At 43.6% G+C, this 16,178-nt stretch overlaps 1 protein-coding gene across 1 annotated transcript; it reads right to left on the bottom strand.

Annotated features, from left to right (window-relative positions):
* Window positions 1–1,374: 1,374 nt before the first annotated feature.
* LOC149312221 (vasopressin V1a receptor-like) lies at window positions 1,375–13,931 on the bottom strand. The gene is made up of 2 exons (XM_089526822.1): window positions 12,547–13,931; window positions 1,375–1,834 (listed from the first exon to the last, which is right to left on the bottom strand). The coding sequence occupies exons 1-2, from the start codon at window positions 13,574–13,576 to the stop codon at window positions 1,548–1,550; spliced, it is 1,317 nt and encodes a 438-aa protein (XP_089382948.1). The 5' UTR covers window positions 13,577–13,931; the 3' UTR covers window positions 1,375–1,547.
* Window positions 13,932–16,178: the final 2,247 nt, after the last annotated feature.

Raw genomic sequence — 16,178 nt, 5'->3', positions numbered from 1 at the left:
ACACCAAAAATATGAGAGGAGACAAAAACTGTAGATGGTCAGGAATCCATTTGTGCTTTTGAAAAATTGTGATTAAAACTCAGGGGGATCTGCAAGTTATTTAAAATGTGAATTGCCATTCCTGGAAGTTTCTAGGAGAGGCGATTCTAATCCCCCTTATTTGATCAGAGAAAGGCAATCTGGAGGACTCAGGGACTGCCTTGGGAGGGGTCTCATGTGCCCACTCTGGTTAAAACTGATGGAGGAAAACATTTCTTTTTGTTGGCAGAGAGGCTGTGGTCTATCTACTGAGAATATTAAGTTGTTGATGAAAGAAAACGTACTAATAAGCAGGGACTTAATCCTTGTTCTTGTGATGTGTCTTCAAGTCATTTCCAACTTATGGCAACAGTAAGGTGATCCTATCATGGGGTTTTCTTGGCAAGTTTTGTTCAGAGGTTTGCCTTTGCCTTCCCCTGAGGCTGAGAGGGTGTGAGTTGCCCAAGGTCACCCAGTGGGTTTCCATGGCAAAGCTGGGAATCAAACGCTGGTCTCTAGAGTCATAGTCCAACACTCAAACCACACTGGCTCTCGACTTAATCCTACTCAAGCATAAATTTAATCTGCTGAATCCATTGTTACTCCTACTTGGAGTAAATCCATTGAAATTATTAAAACTTAAATATGATTAACAAATTCCATTTACTTCAATGGGTCTCTTTTAGGCAAAACTAACATTGATTTTACCAGAGTCTATGAAGATCTTGCATGAGAAAGAGTTGTGATGTACACAGTAGTGTCAATACACACAACAGCTTCAGGGTACACTCCATTGTTACATACCACTTCGCTTTCTATCGTTACATAATTCTTCTTCCGATACTTCAAAGCCTGCACTGTCCGGAAATTCTAAATACATTAGATTACTCAGGGCTGATTCACTTAGAGCTTTGTTTTTGAAAGAATTTGTAAAAACAAATGGCTTTTTACATTTTATGCTTAGCTAAACTCCCATGCTTCTGAGGATCCATATTAGCTATATCTATGATGTTGCTTAGTTGGAAACTACCAGTTTGTTTTCACACTTTTCCTGTTCAGTCCATCATTTGCATTGTTATAATATTTTAACATTGCAGTCCTGTGCTCAGTTACATCTATGACAGCCATGTGATTTTTATCAGAGCTTCTTAGAAAGTGTACACAAAACTGCACAGCAAGTGATGATCTAGTAAATATTTTATTGTGATGAAATAACAACTGCATTTAGTGTTACAGTATGTATACATATATAATAAATGCTGAGAGTAAACACTTAGAGCTGATAGCTTTTTAGAAAAATATTACATGTATTGATCTGTTTTCTTACAGTTTTGCTGAATACACAGTCATGCATCTTTTACAGAATAATTCACAGCTTTCATTTATATCAAACAACCATATTTTTAAAAAATAGCAGTTTTCATTTCACTACCATCTTGTCAGTTCTTTGACCACACAAAAAGTGATTGCTAAAGTGCTGAAGTGCTGTCTTGGCCCTTATAAAGTGACTATTTTTTAAAATTAATTTTTCAGGAAGAAGTAGGTATGAACTTAATTGATTGTGAGAAATGTTGGGATTCTCTCCATGTGTCTACACTGTTTGTTGGGCTTCTGTTATTGGTGAAAGACGTCTGTCTCCGGCTGATACTCTCAGAATCCTCTTTATTCAGCCTTTGCTTCATTTTTCGACAACACAGGAAGCTCTGTAAAAAGTCCTGAAGAAGGTGTCCACTAAAGAACATGTAGATCCATGGGTTACAACAACTGTTCAAAGAGGCCAAAAGAGCAGTGACTGTAATTAAAATGTCCTCAGATTCTGTCAAGACAAAAAAAAGGAAGAAAACATTTAGTAAAATTTGCAGCTAATAAGCTATTATACATCTACTTGTAAAACTTTTAAGTATATCATTAAAAAAAATAAATGAAAAGAAAGGCCCAAGCAATATCACTTAAATTTCTTAAGTAAAAAAGTAGCTGGATTTTGTATATAGATAATGTGTGTGAGTGTGTACTTTCAAGATGCCTGTCAACTTATGACAACCCCATAAATCTCATAGGGTTTTCTGTGAGAAACTCAGGGTGGTTTTGCCCTTTCCTTCCTCTGAAATATAGCTCATTGTTTTGGTTAACTGTTATAATTCTGGAATAATTAAATGTTACCATGCACCATGTCTATTTGTGTCTCTGGTATAAATTTAGATTTCACATAACAGTATTGGAACATGTATTCTTGATGGAAACCTGTTTTGTTTTTCCATTCATATTACATTCTTATTGGCAGTCTTGCCATTTGTGGGGTTAACCATCTGTGGATGCTCCATGTTGCTTAATGGCAATGTGTGCACGTGGCTGCACTGCCATTAATTTTAATGGGACTTGAGCAAACATGGATTTTGGGATGCATGGGGGGTGTTCTGGAACAGATCCCCCACAAATACGGATGTCTGACTGTATTTAAATAACTTCAGAAACAAACATAGGTGTTTATGACATGGAGGTTCTTGCAGCTCAGATCCGGGATGACTCCTGGTTCAGCTATGCGAATTCACATTATAATGTGAATGTTTTATCACACCTGGTTGCCCTTCTGTTGCCCTTCCAAATCGAGGAGGAATTGAATCCAAGGCAAGTCACGTGATGCGGATTCACGCAAAGCGGCATGAGTGCAAATTGTATTACCACACCGGTGCATACCATGCAGATTCAACAATTCAAATCAGCAACTTTGCACATGCTCAGTGGGAGTCTGAATGCATCGTGACCTTGTACGTTTCTGGGGTGAAAGGGGGTGCAAGTTCTTGTTCCCTGTTTCGCGTATTTGTGTGATTGCGTGAATATTTGCCTCGTGAATATTTCTGTGTCTTCTTCATCCCCCTTTTTTATTTTCCCTTCCATTTCAGCAATTTCAACACAGACAGACAGACAGACAGACAGACAGACAGACAGACAGACAGACAGACATATCTGTATATTCACATTCACACACATACACACATATATATATTCCAAAAAAATGAGTTGCCCTGAAAGTTGCCCTAAAAGTGAAAGGACCACCAAAAGGAAATGAGGGGAAATTGCAGCACCGCATCATGGGAAATTTGCAACCTGGGAGGTTTGCGGTGGTGTACCAGAACTGAAGCAAAGTTGCATTCCACACCAGACCAATTCGGAGTGAAATCAAAGTGAGCTTGGAAGCAATATCTGTGAATTCATTTGTTACCGATTTCACCAAAATGAGGGGTCACTTCGGAATCACTGTGGAAGAACCATGGAAGGAGCCCCCATAGAAAGGAATCATGTGTGATAACACATCATGTTATCGTGTGAATTCGCATCGTTGGACCCACAGTCACATCGGATCTGAGCTGCAAAAAGCTGCAAAAATCTCAGTGTGATAAACCCATATGCCTATGGCTATAATAGGAGCTGAAGTCCATGAAATCCAGGATTAAAAAGTAGGCTTGAAACGGTATAGAAAAAGACATTTTGGGACACGTGTGCACCAAGATTACAACCAAAGAACCTAATAATGGTCAAAACAGAACAATTTCAAAATTTCAGATAGCAAAGATGGAGTGATGCTGGCCAGTATGCTAGACCAGCTACTCGGTTAAATATACTCTCAGTGTACTTAACTAAGTAAATAAGTAGCAATCATGAATAGAAAACAGTTTGTTCTTGTTGTTAACTGCCCTCCAGATGACCCCCAACTCATGGCGACCCTGTAGATGAGACATCTCCAAGACCCCCTGTCCTCCATTGCTCTGCTTAGGGCCTGCAAATTCATACCTGTGACCTCCCTAATTGTGTCCATCCATCTAGCTTGTGGTCTGCCTCTATTTCTACTTCCCTCCACCTTTCCCAGCATTATTGTCTTTTCTAATGAATCATGCCTTCTCATGATGTGGCCATCTTGACTTGCAGGGAGATTTCAGACTTGATCTGTTCAAAGACCCATTTGTTTGTTTGTTTGTTTGTTTCTGCTGTCCTTAGAACTCTTCTCCAGTACCACATCTCAAATGAATTTATTTTCTTCACTATCCAGCTCTCACACTCATACATAGCGATGAGGAATACAATGGCTTGGACAATTCTAACTTTTATGCTCAGCTTTGTATCTTTATTGCTTAGGATCTTTTCTAGTTCTTTCATGGCTGCCCTTCCCATTCCAGTTACAGATGGGTAAATCTAGGTAACTGTTCCATATTCATGACTGATACTGTGTTCAGTATCATCACAATCAGCATTCTCTCCCCACCCTCCTTTACCAGGCATGAGCTCCCTAGGGAGAAAGAGGTCCATTCATCCAGTGACAGGAGTATGGGTGAATGACATTTCCATCAGATTTACGGGGGATTACTTCAGTTGCAGCCGCACTGCACAAATAATTCAATCTGACATCACTTTAACTGTCACAGCTCAGTGCTTTGGAATTCTGCGAACTGTAGTCTTGTGAGACATTTAGCCTTCTGTGTCAGAGAGCTCTGGTGCCACAATGAACCACATTTCCAGGAATTCCATAGCATCGAGTCATGGCAGTTAAAGTGATGTCAAACTGAATTATTTCTGCAGTGAGGATGCAGCCTTAATTTAGTTAATTAGCTGATATAAAATACTGGCCATTATTTATGGTAATGAAATCATCTATGATAAGTGATAGTATTATTAGAGACAATATGGAGTTGTTGTGGCCTCTCTAGTTGAGGAACAACACAAAGGAGTATAGATCCAAGACATTTTTCAGAGCTGAAGTTGTACATGCACTGGTAACCTCTCGATTGGACTTCTGTAATCCGCTTTACTTGGGGCTACCTCTGTGCCAAGTTTGAAAACTCCAGATGGTACAAAACATGGCAGCCAGACTAATCACAGGTACTTCCCGGAATGATCACATAACACCTGTTCTGAAGTCCCTTCATTGGCTGCCAATCAGTTTCTGGGCAAGGTACAAAGTGTTGGTGATTACCTTTAAAGCCCTACAGGGCTTGGGTCCAGAATACTTCAGCCAAAAAAAGCTAGGCTAACGTCTGTTACTCAAAGGGCCTTCTCTGCTGCTGCGCCGAAGTTGTGGAACAACCTGTCGGAAGAAATCTGCCATATCTTCACTCTTACAGACTTCAAAAAGGCTCTTAAGACAGATCTCTTCCGGCGGCCTTCCCAACCTAGCTAACTCTAGCTTCCTCCCTTGTGTATGTCTATGAAGATGGTCTCAATTTTCTGATGTATGTCTCTCTGCCTGCCAAATTGTTTTTAATTTTAACCTAATGCTGTATTGCATTTTATTGTTTTTAAACTCTGATTGTTTAATTCTAATTTTAATATTGGGTAGGGGGTTGGGAAGGGACCATTTAGTATTTTATTGTATTGTATTTTTACTGTTGTAACCCACCCAGATTCCTGGTGATTGGGTGGGCTATAAATAAATTTATCATCATCATCATCATCATCATCATCATCATCATCATCATCCACTGGTGGACTGATGGACATTTCTTGGTCTAGCAAGCAATGATAATGAGGCTTTCATGCTTTACTATTGTTTATGATAGATCAATGCAGAAGAAATCACAAAATGATGAAACTAATCAAGCAGAGGCTGGATACTTTTCCTTTCCTTTGGCTGAGTACTTCATGTTAGCAGTTTGCATGGTAATATCTCTCTACAAGATGGTTTGAATTTATAATGAAAACCTCAAGGCTGAATTTTAGAAGGCAGAAGTTCAGTCTATTATACAAGTTGAATCTGTGCAGCTAGAAGTTCAATGGAACTTAGTCGCAGGGAGCAACCCAGGCCTATACATATGAGTATAAATGATAGAAAAGCAACACACACGCATAATGCAGTCATATCCATGCATTATCCTTGGTGACAAGGTTATGTGCTTCTGAATATAATCATTTCTCATAACTGTGCTGAATTTCTCTGGAAGCCATTTAGCAAAGAAAAAAATAGCATTTTTAAATGTCTAGACAAATATTTACTCACAAATATTATTATTCTCTGTTAATGTACTGTTGCGCTGCTAGACAATTTCGCCTATCCATACAATTGTATAAGCTCAGTAACTGCATGGATGAATGGTGCTAATGCTTATGTATTCCTCATCAATGGTTCATGAAATAATTTGGAACACCCTGTGCTGGAGTGAGAAATGACTTGACATTGCTATGTTGTATTTCATGAACATTCAAAATGCACATACAGGTATAGTTGCACAGCAGTGTCCAAATGCTTAAAAATGGTATATAAGCAAGTTAGTATTAGTTGCAAACCTGTGCTGTTACACAGTTTTAGGAAATGCAGATTAGCTACATCTGTTACTGGTGCTTGTCACTTTAGCCATTGTCCAGGTTATCCAACCAGCTGCACCACCAGGATGCTCCCAGTTGATATTTAGCAGCAGCATAACCCCACAGGTGGCAATATTTATTAGCACAGCTATTATTGCACCCAGAATTCCATAGTGAATATACACTTGATAAAAGAAAGGTCTGTATGTTGTTTTTTTCCAAACGCTTCTTTAAAATCTTGTTTATGCTACCCTGCTAAATTCAGATAGCTATTTCTAAATTCAGTTCTTCCTTGGTTATGCACTCATATAAACAGTCTAATGTTGCCTTATACTGTAGAGAATTTTCTGTTCAGTTCACTGTACAAACATATTATAAATTTGCAGTGCCATTTTGTTGTTTACCCTTTGACATTAAAAGCATTTAAGTTGCCTGATGGTATTTGATCTGCATAAAACTAACCAAGCAATGAGGTGAAGAAGTACCTTTTCTTTTATGAGCCCCATTCACTTTTAGATTCATAATCAGATCCTGATTAACCCCTGGCTTTTTACTGCCAAAAGGAAATGGTCTAGAGGGCTTGGTACAGCATCTTTTAATGGGTGGTCAGACAAGCAGATTTCCCCCTATTTACACTTTGTTATAATTCCATTATGACATGGGTTCTGCTCTAATTGTCTTCAATCAAGAAGAAAGAATACTGAATTTCAGATTCTGCCCATGTGCCCATACTCTTTGCTCCACATATAAGTTCCTCCTAGTAATTTTATCTACTTATTTAACCTTTCTGCACTGCCAGATATTATATAAATTCTTCAGTTCCCAAAGAACAGCTTGTTCAAGCATTGTGCCAGTGATGCTCTTGTAAAACATCCCAGCGAATCAGGAACTAAAAGAAATTCAGCAATATTATCAGTATCCCTATTTTCGAATTGCATAAGACCATCCAGTCATACCCATTCCTGCATTTCAGAAGATGTACCTGTGAACAGGGATTAATTTCTCCATCCAGATATTTGTTTATGTACAAAGTGTACTATAGTGTCTACAAAGTGTCTAGTACACTTTGAGGTTGAAATAGTCAACATTACATCCCTCTTGTAGAACAGAGGCAAGAAGCTGCAGGTGACTGGCTATATGCTTCTACTGAAAGCCTGTTTCACACTCTCCCTTACCCCACAAAATGCCAGAAACACTAAAAACAGAACTCATATTGTCACAAAAATGTTGTAGTTTTGATTCCCTTTCCAATCCCACTACCCTCTGAATCTTCCAAAACCAAAACACGTGATACAAGACATATTCTAGTCAACTGTTGGAACTGGAAGTACTGTCAGTTGCTTTCTTGATGATTCTAAGATTCACTGTAGCTTCAGGACAGCTTTCATAATTCTCCCAAATGGAGTGAAAGGGAACTTTCCTAGTTGCCACATTGACTGCAAAGACACTGGGAAGCAGAGAGATGTCTAGCTTCATTTCAGGTGCAGCTGAAATCTATGCAGTGCAGAGAGAATACACACCCATCATGAGGTTCAGAAGAGTAGGAAATCTTACTGCCTCTGCACTTCACCAGCCTGAGATGATGCAGAGCAGCAGTGCACTAACAAGCTCATTTCTTCTTTTTTCTTTAGTGAGTAAACGTTATCTGACACTTGAGTTTATCACACGGGGGGAATCTTGTGCAGAAACGGGGGTTTAAAATCAGAAAAAAATGCAAAAGCGTGTTGATTTTCACACAACACCAATGTTAAAGTGGTATTAACCTGAAAGGAAAGTAGTTAGAAAGTAGACAAGAGCCACTCCTTTTTACTTTCAGAAAATCCTGAAGTAAAAAGGAGTGGCTTCTGTCTACTTTCCATTTGGGTTAACACCAGTTTGACAACAACATGTGCAAAAATCAAACCGCTTTTGTGGGTTTTTTCCAGCTTTTAAATCCTGTTTTTGCATGGGATTTCCTCCTTGTGATAAACTCCACTGCATTAGCTCAGGAGATTAGACACATAATTGCCACAACTGCAATATTATATTTAATGCTACCATTCTATGATTTTATTCATTATATCGTTAAAATTACTCTCTGTTATAAGGGTTGATATTTTTGTCTATTCTGTGCAAACATTTACATTTCTGTTCCAAACTAAGCCCTTTTGAATTCAATGGAACTAATTTCTAGGAAACCGAGTACAGGATTGCAGCTCTAATATTAATATAGTACTATTATAATTAAAATATTAATAATATTCAAACATATTTTAAATGTATTTATGAAACAATTTTAATGTGTGGACTTATACAAACCAGGTAGTTTCAACATCTGGTTTCCTGAAAAAACATCTAATTAATTGCATTGTTTTTGTATGTTGGCATTGTACAGATGCTAACTGAAAATGCCTTCCTTGGCAGCCAAACGAATTATAAATTGTTAAAACAAAATAAGAATGCACCCTGTGATTAATTTTGCTTGACATAATTTATTAGCCACCTAGGATCCCATCCCAGGAGAAAAATGGAGTATAAATGCAATAAATAACTAGAAATAAAATAAATAAAAAGGGAAAGGTGTATTTTAAAAGCCAATAACTCTTTACAAAAGAATCAGTCTTACTAAATAGGAATGGAGCTGGCCTGTGATATCCTGGCCATCTGTTTAGGCCCTGTTGTCTTTCTTTTAATTGGAATGGTGCGGAGCACAATTTCTATTTTTCCTAGGATTTTAAAACAATGTTAGTTAGCATGTGGATGGACACCTCATATCAGCATAAGCTTTCCTAGTGGGCTTTTCATAAGCCCTCTCATGAGCAGCCTCTCTTTCCCACTCTCCCTCTAGTCCTTCTTGATGCTTGCCTATAGAGCCATGTGGGCCCTATGATTAAGTACAGTGAAGTGGCAGATGCTAGGAGCTGACAGAAAGTTACTTCTGTGTACTGAACTTTTTTGGTAATTACCGAAGGAAGATTTCAGTGCTTCCCTCATGCAACAAGTGAAACCCCCACAGGATTCATCTTTTTCCTGGAGGCCCCCACTCCATGGCCATTAGTACCTGTTGGAAAGTGGGGGACATGACAGGCGTGTCTTGTTATGTGCCCATAACCAGATTGAGAACAAGAAAAGCATCCTCCCAGACCTCCAGTGTATCCTTCAGTCTTGGAAGGTGACATCACTGTTGTGTTTATACACACGTAGCCAGATATTTATCCAAAGACCACCCACCCTCCACCAGACACTAAATGAACATGAGCCATGGAGGAGAAGAAAGGGGAGATATACCATATTTCTGCAGGGGCAGGAGTTTAAGATATCTCCTGATGCAGTTTCTGGATCTATGCATTTACTGTAATCCTAGATTTTCTAGCAAATAAGCACCACTGAATGCAGTGAAACCTACTTCCACATAAATACACACAAGCTTGTACTGTCACTAACCATTTCACCCAAAAAAGTAATGTTTGTCAATCAAATATCATGGGCAAGGGAAGGTCCAATTTATGTCATATCACAGCTGGGAGAGAACATCTAAACTACTGATCCTTTCAGTCTGGTAATGAGTTTTCCGCTGGAACTGTCTGACAACTGCGGCATAAACCCACTCACTCTTAAGTAAGCCCTACTAAAGCTAATGTTGGCACTGGGATTTATTGCACTTATCTGCAATTCCTAGTATATCAGTTTAGGGGTAACCTTCAAGTTCATAGATGATAAGATGCTAATTGGACATCTTTTGATTGTTTATTGCCCTTGTTGTGTGCCTTCAAGTCGTTCCTTATGGCAACCCTAAGGCAGGGTTTTATTGGCAAGACTGTACGTGATCTGAATTAAATGACTTTACAGTAAATACCCAAGTACTAAATTGCACACTTGCTTAGGAGGAAGCCCCACTGAAACATATACAGACACAGACTATGGTCCAAAACACACTGCAAAAATAATCCAGTTTGAGACCACTTTAACTGTCCTGGCTCAGTGCTAGGGAATCCTGGGGACTGTAGTTTATGGTGGCACCAGAGCTCTCTCTGACAGAAAAGGCTACATGTCTCACAAAACTACAATTCCCAGGACTCCCTAGCAGTGAGCCAGGGCAGTTAAAGCAGTCTCAAACTCGATCATTTCTGGAGTGTGTTTTGGACCCGTGTGTTGTTTCCATATGACTGAATTAAATGGCTTTATGCTTGACTGATATTGCAGTTTCCAGACTTTCCAGGCTCCTGAAAAACTTACTCAAACCTCTTAGCTATTTCCTGACAAGACGATAGGTAACTATGGACAGTATTGTGCACACTTTCCATGCTATCCAGCACTACATTGGTCTAAATATAGTTGCTTTAACTGCCCAACCAAGAGCCAAGTGTGGTGCAGCGGCTTGAGTGCTGGATTCTGGAGTTTATCAGACAAGGGAAATTGGAAGTATAATCCAATGGCAATCTGAATGCAATCATGGGGTTTCACGTTATTGCATGATAGACTACCACATGCAATTTCGGGCAATGACAAGCTATTTTCAGGCAATGGGAAGTCAGTTTGAATGCAATTCGAATTCACGTTAATTTGCTGAACTAGCGAATTCATGTGAATATGTTCTGGCCCCACGTTCTTTTTCATTCGAAATTAAGAGAAATTCCTCCTTTATGATAAAGTCCTATGACTCTGGAGACCAGAGTTCAAATCCTGGCTCAGCCGTGGAAACCCACTGGGTGACATTGGGCAAGTCACACTCTCTCAGCCTCAGAGGATGGCAAAATCCCTTCTGAAAAAAACTTGCCAAGAAAACCCTGGGATAAGCTTGCCATGAGAAATAAAAACTTGAAGGCACACAACAACAATTGGCCAGCCAAGGAAGAACCAATGAATCAATTAGGATTTTCAAGAGTGTTGACTTTCCAGTCAGCACATGATTCTGCTCTGGCTGGAATTCACTCCTGGATTAAGTGTCTGCCCCAAGATGCCTCATTTTAATTATGTCTATTTTAATTAATAATAATAATAATAATAATAATAATAATAATAATGTGATTTATTTATAGCCCGCCACTCCCTGAAGGATCGAGGCAGGTAACAATTAAAAATACATTAATCAACACAGTCCCTAACCCACAATTTAAAAATGACAGCATAGAATCAATTATTAAAATCACAATAAAATTTGTCCCCCTTAAAATGAGGCAAAGTAAAGGAGGGTGGAAGAGGCACAGTTGTGGGACAAAGGAAACAGCCTGCTTATTTGTATTTTGTAATGCTGTTGTTTAGTTTTATAATGGGGGGGGGGGTTAAGGGGATTATGTTATTTATGTATGTATGTATTGTATATGTTGTTGATGTATTTTATTGTTGTAATCTGCATAAAATTTATTATTATTATTAAAAGCAGTGATTCCCAAATTTGTTTTCTAGACGTTTTGGGCCTTCAGAAGCTCTCCAAATTCCCTGTTGGCCAAACTAGAGCTTCGGGAAGCTGAAGTCCAAAACACAACAGGCAGGACCAAAACATTTGAGAAGACCATCTGCCCAGAAATTGGAATCACTAGAAGTCCAAGTAGACCACACATTGAAAATGAGTCAACAGTGTGATGCGGCAACTAAAAAGGCCAATGTGATTTTAGGCTGCATCATAAAAGTATAGTGTCTAGATCAAGAGAAGTAATAGTACCACTCTATTCTGCTTTGGTCAGGCCCCACCTGGAATATTGTGTCCAGTTCTGGGCACCAGAATTCAAAAAGGACATTGAGAAACTGAAGTGTGTACAAAGGAGGGCGACTAAAATGGTGAAAGGTCTGGAAACCATGTCCTATGAGGAACGACTTAGAGAGCTGGGGATGTTTAGCCTGGAGAAAAGATGGTTAAGAGGTGATATGATAGCCCTGTTTAAATATTTGAAGGGATGTCATATTGAGGAGGGAGCAAGCTTGTTTTCTGCTGCTCCAGAGACTAGGACCCAGAGCAATGGATGCAAGCTCCAGGAAAAGAGATCCCACTTCAACATTAGGAAGAACTTCCTGACAGTAAGGGCTGTTCGACAGTGGAACAAACTCCCTCAGAGTGTAGTGGAGTCTCCTTCCTTGGAGGTCTTTAAACAGAGTCTGGATGGTCATCTGTCAAAGGGGATGCTTTGACTGAGAGTTCCTGCATTGCAGAATGGGGTTGGACTGGGTGGCCCTTGTGGTCTCTTCCAACTCTACCATTCACAGCAAAAGCGGATCCCGAGGGGGCTGTGAGGGGATCAGAAAGTGCAAGAGGAGACCTACCAACCCAAGAAGCGTGCTCCTCCCAAACGGAGCGCATCTGGACGGTGAAGAAGGGCGCCCAGCAGACGATGTAAGCCGAGACGATCACGAAGGTCATCTTGACGGTGCGGATCTTGGCGCGGGAGATGTTCCTGACGCTGCTGACCGAAGGGCCCAGGAGCAGAGCCTTGCGGGGGGCGCCTCCTCCTTTGGCCGACGGCAAAGGGCTCCCTCTCCCCCGGGTGCCCCGGGTGCCCCTGCCCTGCCGGGCGCCTTGCTTTCGGGGGGCCTTTCCCCGGGCGTTGCTCCAGATGTGGAAGCAGATGAAGCCGTAGCAGGTGGCCAGGACCAGGACGGGCGCCACGAAGACGCTGCCGGTGACCCAGGTGATGTAGGCGCGGGGGCCCCAGGGCATGACGAAGTGGGCCCAGCAGTCGTAGACCTGGGAGCCCCGCTCTACTTCGCTCAGCGAGAAGATGAAGTACTGCGGGGTGCTGAGCACGAAGCTGAGCGCCCAGGCGCCCGCGATCATGTACCCGGAGCGCCGCCGGGGCTGGCGCAGGGTCTGCAGCGGGTGGCAGACGGCGATGTACCTGTCGGCCGTCAGCACCACCAGCAGATAGGCCGAGGCGAACATGCCGAAGACCTGCAGGTGCTTGACCACCCGGCAGAGCCCGTCCGGCCCGTAGAAGCGGTGCGTGGCCTCCCAGCAGAGCTGCGGCAGCACCTGGAAGAAGGCCACCGCCAGGTCGGCCAGGCTCAGGTGCCGGATGAAGCGGTGCATGCGGGAGGCCTTCCGACGAGGGGTCCGCGACAGCGCCACCAGCACCGCCGCGTTGCCCGACACCGCCAGCCCCAGCGCCAGCGCCAGCACCGCCACCTCCACCTTCGCCAGATCCTCGTTCCGACCGAAGCGCGGGCTGAGACTGCTGCTCCCGTTCGACGGCGCCGCGCTCGCCCCGACGGAGCCCTCCAGCGCTGACCAGCCTCGGCTCCGGTTCCCCGGCCCCGCAAAGGGAGGGACCTCGACGCCGGCCTCCCCGAAGCGCATGGCCGCAGGGGACGCTGCTTCCACTGACCCCGCCGCTCCTCTCCCGGGGCTGCTTTCTCAAAGCTCCCCGCCCGCCCTTTGGCTGGGACCGGACCCTTGACGCCGCCCTTCTGCCCTCCTTCCCACTCTCCTTTTCTGAGGGTAGCTTCCCCGCCCTCAGACCCCGCGGAGGTTTCCCACTCAGACCCTCGCTTCGTCCCCAGCGCTTTTCCGCCCTTCCTCCCTGGCTGAGACGGGACCCTGAACCAGCCCCTTCTGTCCCTCTCCTGACTCTCCTTTTCTGTCTGGAGCACAGAGACTGGACCCTTGACCACCCCCCTTCTGTCTTTCTCTGGCTGACTTCTCCCTCAGTCCCCTGCTTCCCCCCAGCGCTTTCCGACCCTTTCTGCCTCACGGGGACCGGACCCTTGACCACTCTTCTTCTGTCTCCTTTGTGCTCTCTGTTTCTGACTGGAAAAGAGTCGCTTCCTCCGCCCTCAGCCCCGGGGAGCTTTCCATCTCAGACCCTTGCTCCGTTCCCAGCGCTTTCCCGCCGCTTCTCCTTGGCTACTAGACCGGGCCCTTGACCACCAACCCCCTCCTGTCCCCTTTCTGCTCTCGGTTTCTGACCAGTAGCTTCCCTCTCACACTCCTGCTTTCCCTCCCTTGCTGAGGCTGGACCCTTGACCACCCCCCCTTCCGTCCGACCCTCTTTTTCTGGCTGGAGCACAGGGACTTCTCCCTCAGACCCCTGCTTTCTTTCCCCCAGCGCTTTCCTTCCCTTTCTGTCTTGCTGGGAACGGACCTTGACCACCTCTTTTCTCTCCTTGGCTGCCCCTCCTTGCTCTCTGTTTCTGACTGGGACACCAGAGCTTCTCCCTCACAGACGCCTGCCTCTTTCCCAGCAGCTTCCCTCCCTTTCTCCCGGCCCAGACCGGACCCCCTTTCTGCTCTCTTTTTCCCCTCCCACTCCCGCTGCTTTCGCGCCCAGTTCCTCTCCCTTGCTGAGTCCTGACTTCACCGCCACTTTTCTGCCCCCTCCCTGCTCTCTTTTGTCAGTCTGGGAAGCAGCAGGTTCCCCCCTCAGAGCCTTGCTTCTTTCCCCGCGCTTCCCCCCCCTTTCTCCCTGGCTGAGACCGGACCCCTGACTGCTACCCTTCGGTCCCCCTTCTTCTCACTCCCTTTTTCTGACTCCACCAAATGCATCTGAGGAAGTAGACCGAGGTCTACGGAAGCTCATGCTGCCAACTTCTTCCTTTCAGTCAGTCAGTCAGTCAGTCAGTCTCAAAGGGTGCTAGAAGGTCTCTCTCTGCCCACTGAGTCTACAGACGAATAACACGGCTATCGCTTTGAATTCTGAAAGACAGCCACTTCTCCCTCACTCGCCTGCTTTTCTTTCCCAGCCCTGGGGAATGGGCCCTAATCCCGCCCCTCCTGGCCTCTCCCTCCTCCCTCAAGCCTCCAAGGCATCCTATCCCCCAGGACAGTAAAGGAAACCAGACCTCCTCCTTTTTCCCCAGGACACATCCTCCATTTTGAGCAGGACTAAAGAAGAGGAAAGACATCTTTGTATCTTTTCCTGAGCACAAAAGTCAGAATTGTCCACTGGCCATCGTATTCCCTGTCACTCATATGTATGGATGTGAGAGCTGGACAGTAAAGGAAACCAGACAGAAGAAAAAATCATTTGAGATGTGTTCCTGGTGCTTAGCATCCTGAGGACGGACAAAAAAAAAAGGTGACCAAACAAATGGGTCCTGGAACGGATCATGTCAGAGATCACATTAGGAGGTACTGAAAAACAAAACAAAACAGTAGCAATCTAAATCCATTCTTTCTTCTTGTTGATATCTGCCTCTGAATCCATCTCGACTCATGGCGACTCTACGGATGGAGACCTCCAAGAATCTCTATCTTCCACTGTTTAGTTCCTGCAATGCCATGTCCCTGTCCCTCCTGATTCAGTCCCTCCATCTGGCATCTCATTCTTCTGCCCTCTACCATTACTGACTTTTCTTTTTGCCAAAGAACATCAGTCTCAATTTGATCACCTTGGCTTCTATGAGATCTCTGGCTTGATCTGTTCCAGGACCCATTTGTTTGTCTTCTTGGCAGTCCCTGGTATCCTAAGCACTCTTCTCCAGGACCAGAGCTCAAAGGAGTTGCTTTTTCTTCTGTCTGCTTCCTTTACTGTTCAGCTCTCACATCCATACATCATGATGGGGAATACGACGGCTTGGGCAATTCTAACTTTTGTGCCCAGTTGTATATCTTTGCTCTTCAGTAAAAGATACAAAGATATCTTTACCATAGTCCTGCTCAGAATGGAGGAAATTTTGGAACTCCTCCTGGAGAAATGGAGGACACGTCCTGGAAAAAGAGGATGTCTGGTCACCCTCTTTAAACATCCTCCTCTCTCAGAGTCCCAAATTTCAAGGTGTCCATCTCTCTCTCTCCACACACACACACACCCCATCATAATATACACAGTCCCTTGGTCTAGCTATATGCCGCCCGAGTCTTCTTCTTCCCTCAGGAGCTCTCCTCAGTTTGCTTTATCCACTGGTTTGTGGATACCACAGTGACTGGGGAGCCCTTGGTGGGCTCAACACTCCCCTCCCCT

This window comes from Sceloporus occidentalis, unplaced genomic scaffold, assembly GCF_023333645.1.
Source record: "Sceloporus occidentalis isolate IW3139 unplaced genomic scaffold, rSceOcc1.0.p SCAF_5, whole genome shotgun sequence".
NCBI classification, from domain to species: domain Eukaryota; kingdom Metazoa; phylum Chordata; class Lepidosauria; order Squamata; family Phrynosomatidae; genus Sceloporus; species Sceloporus occidentalis.
This window is presented reverse-complemented; position numbering and strand designations above follow the sequence as displayed.

Coding starts and splice junctions, on each gene's coding strand:
- LOC149312221 (XM_089526822.1), bottom strand. CDS start 13,576: ATGCGCTTCGGGGAGGCCGGCGTCGAGGTCCCTCCCTTTGCGGGGCCG. Junction 1,835..12,546: donor GGAGCACGCTTCTTGGGTTG/GTAGGTCTCCTC, acceptor TTGTCTTGACAG/AATCTGAGGACATTTTAATT.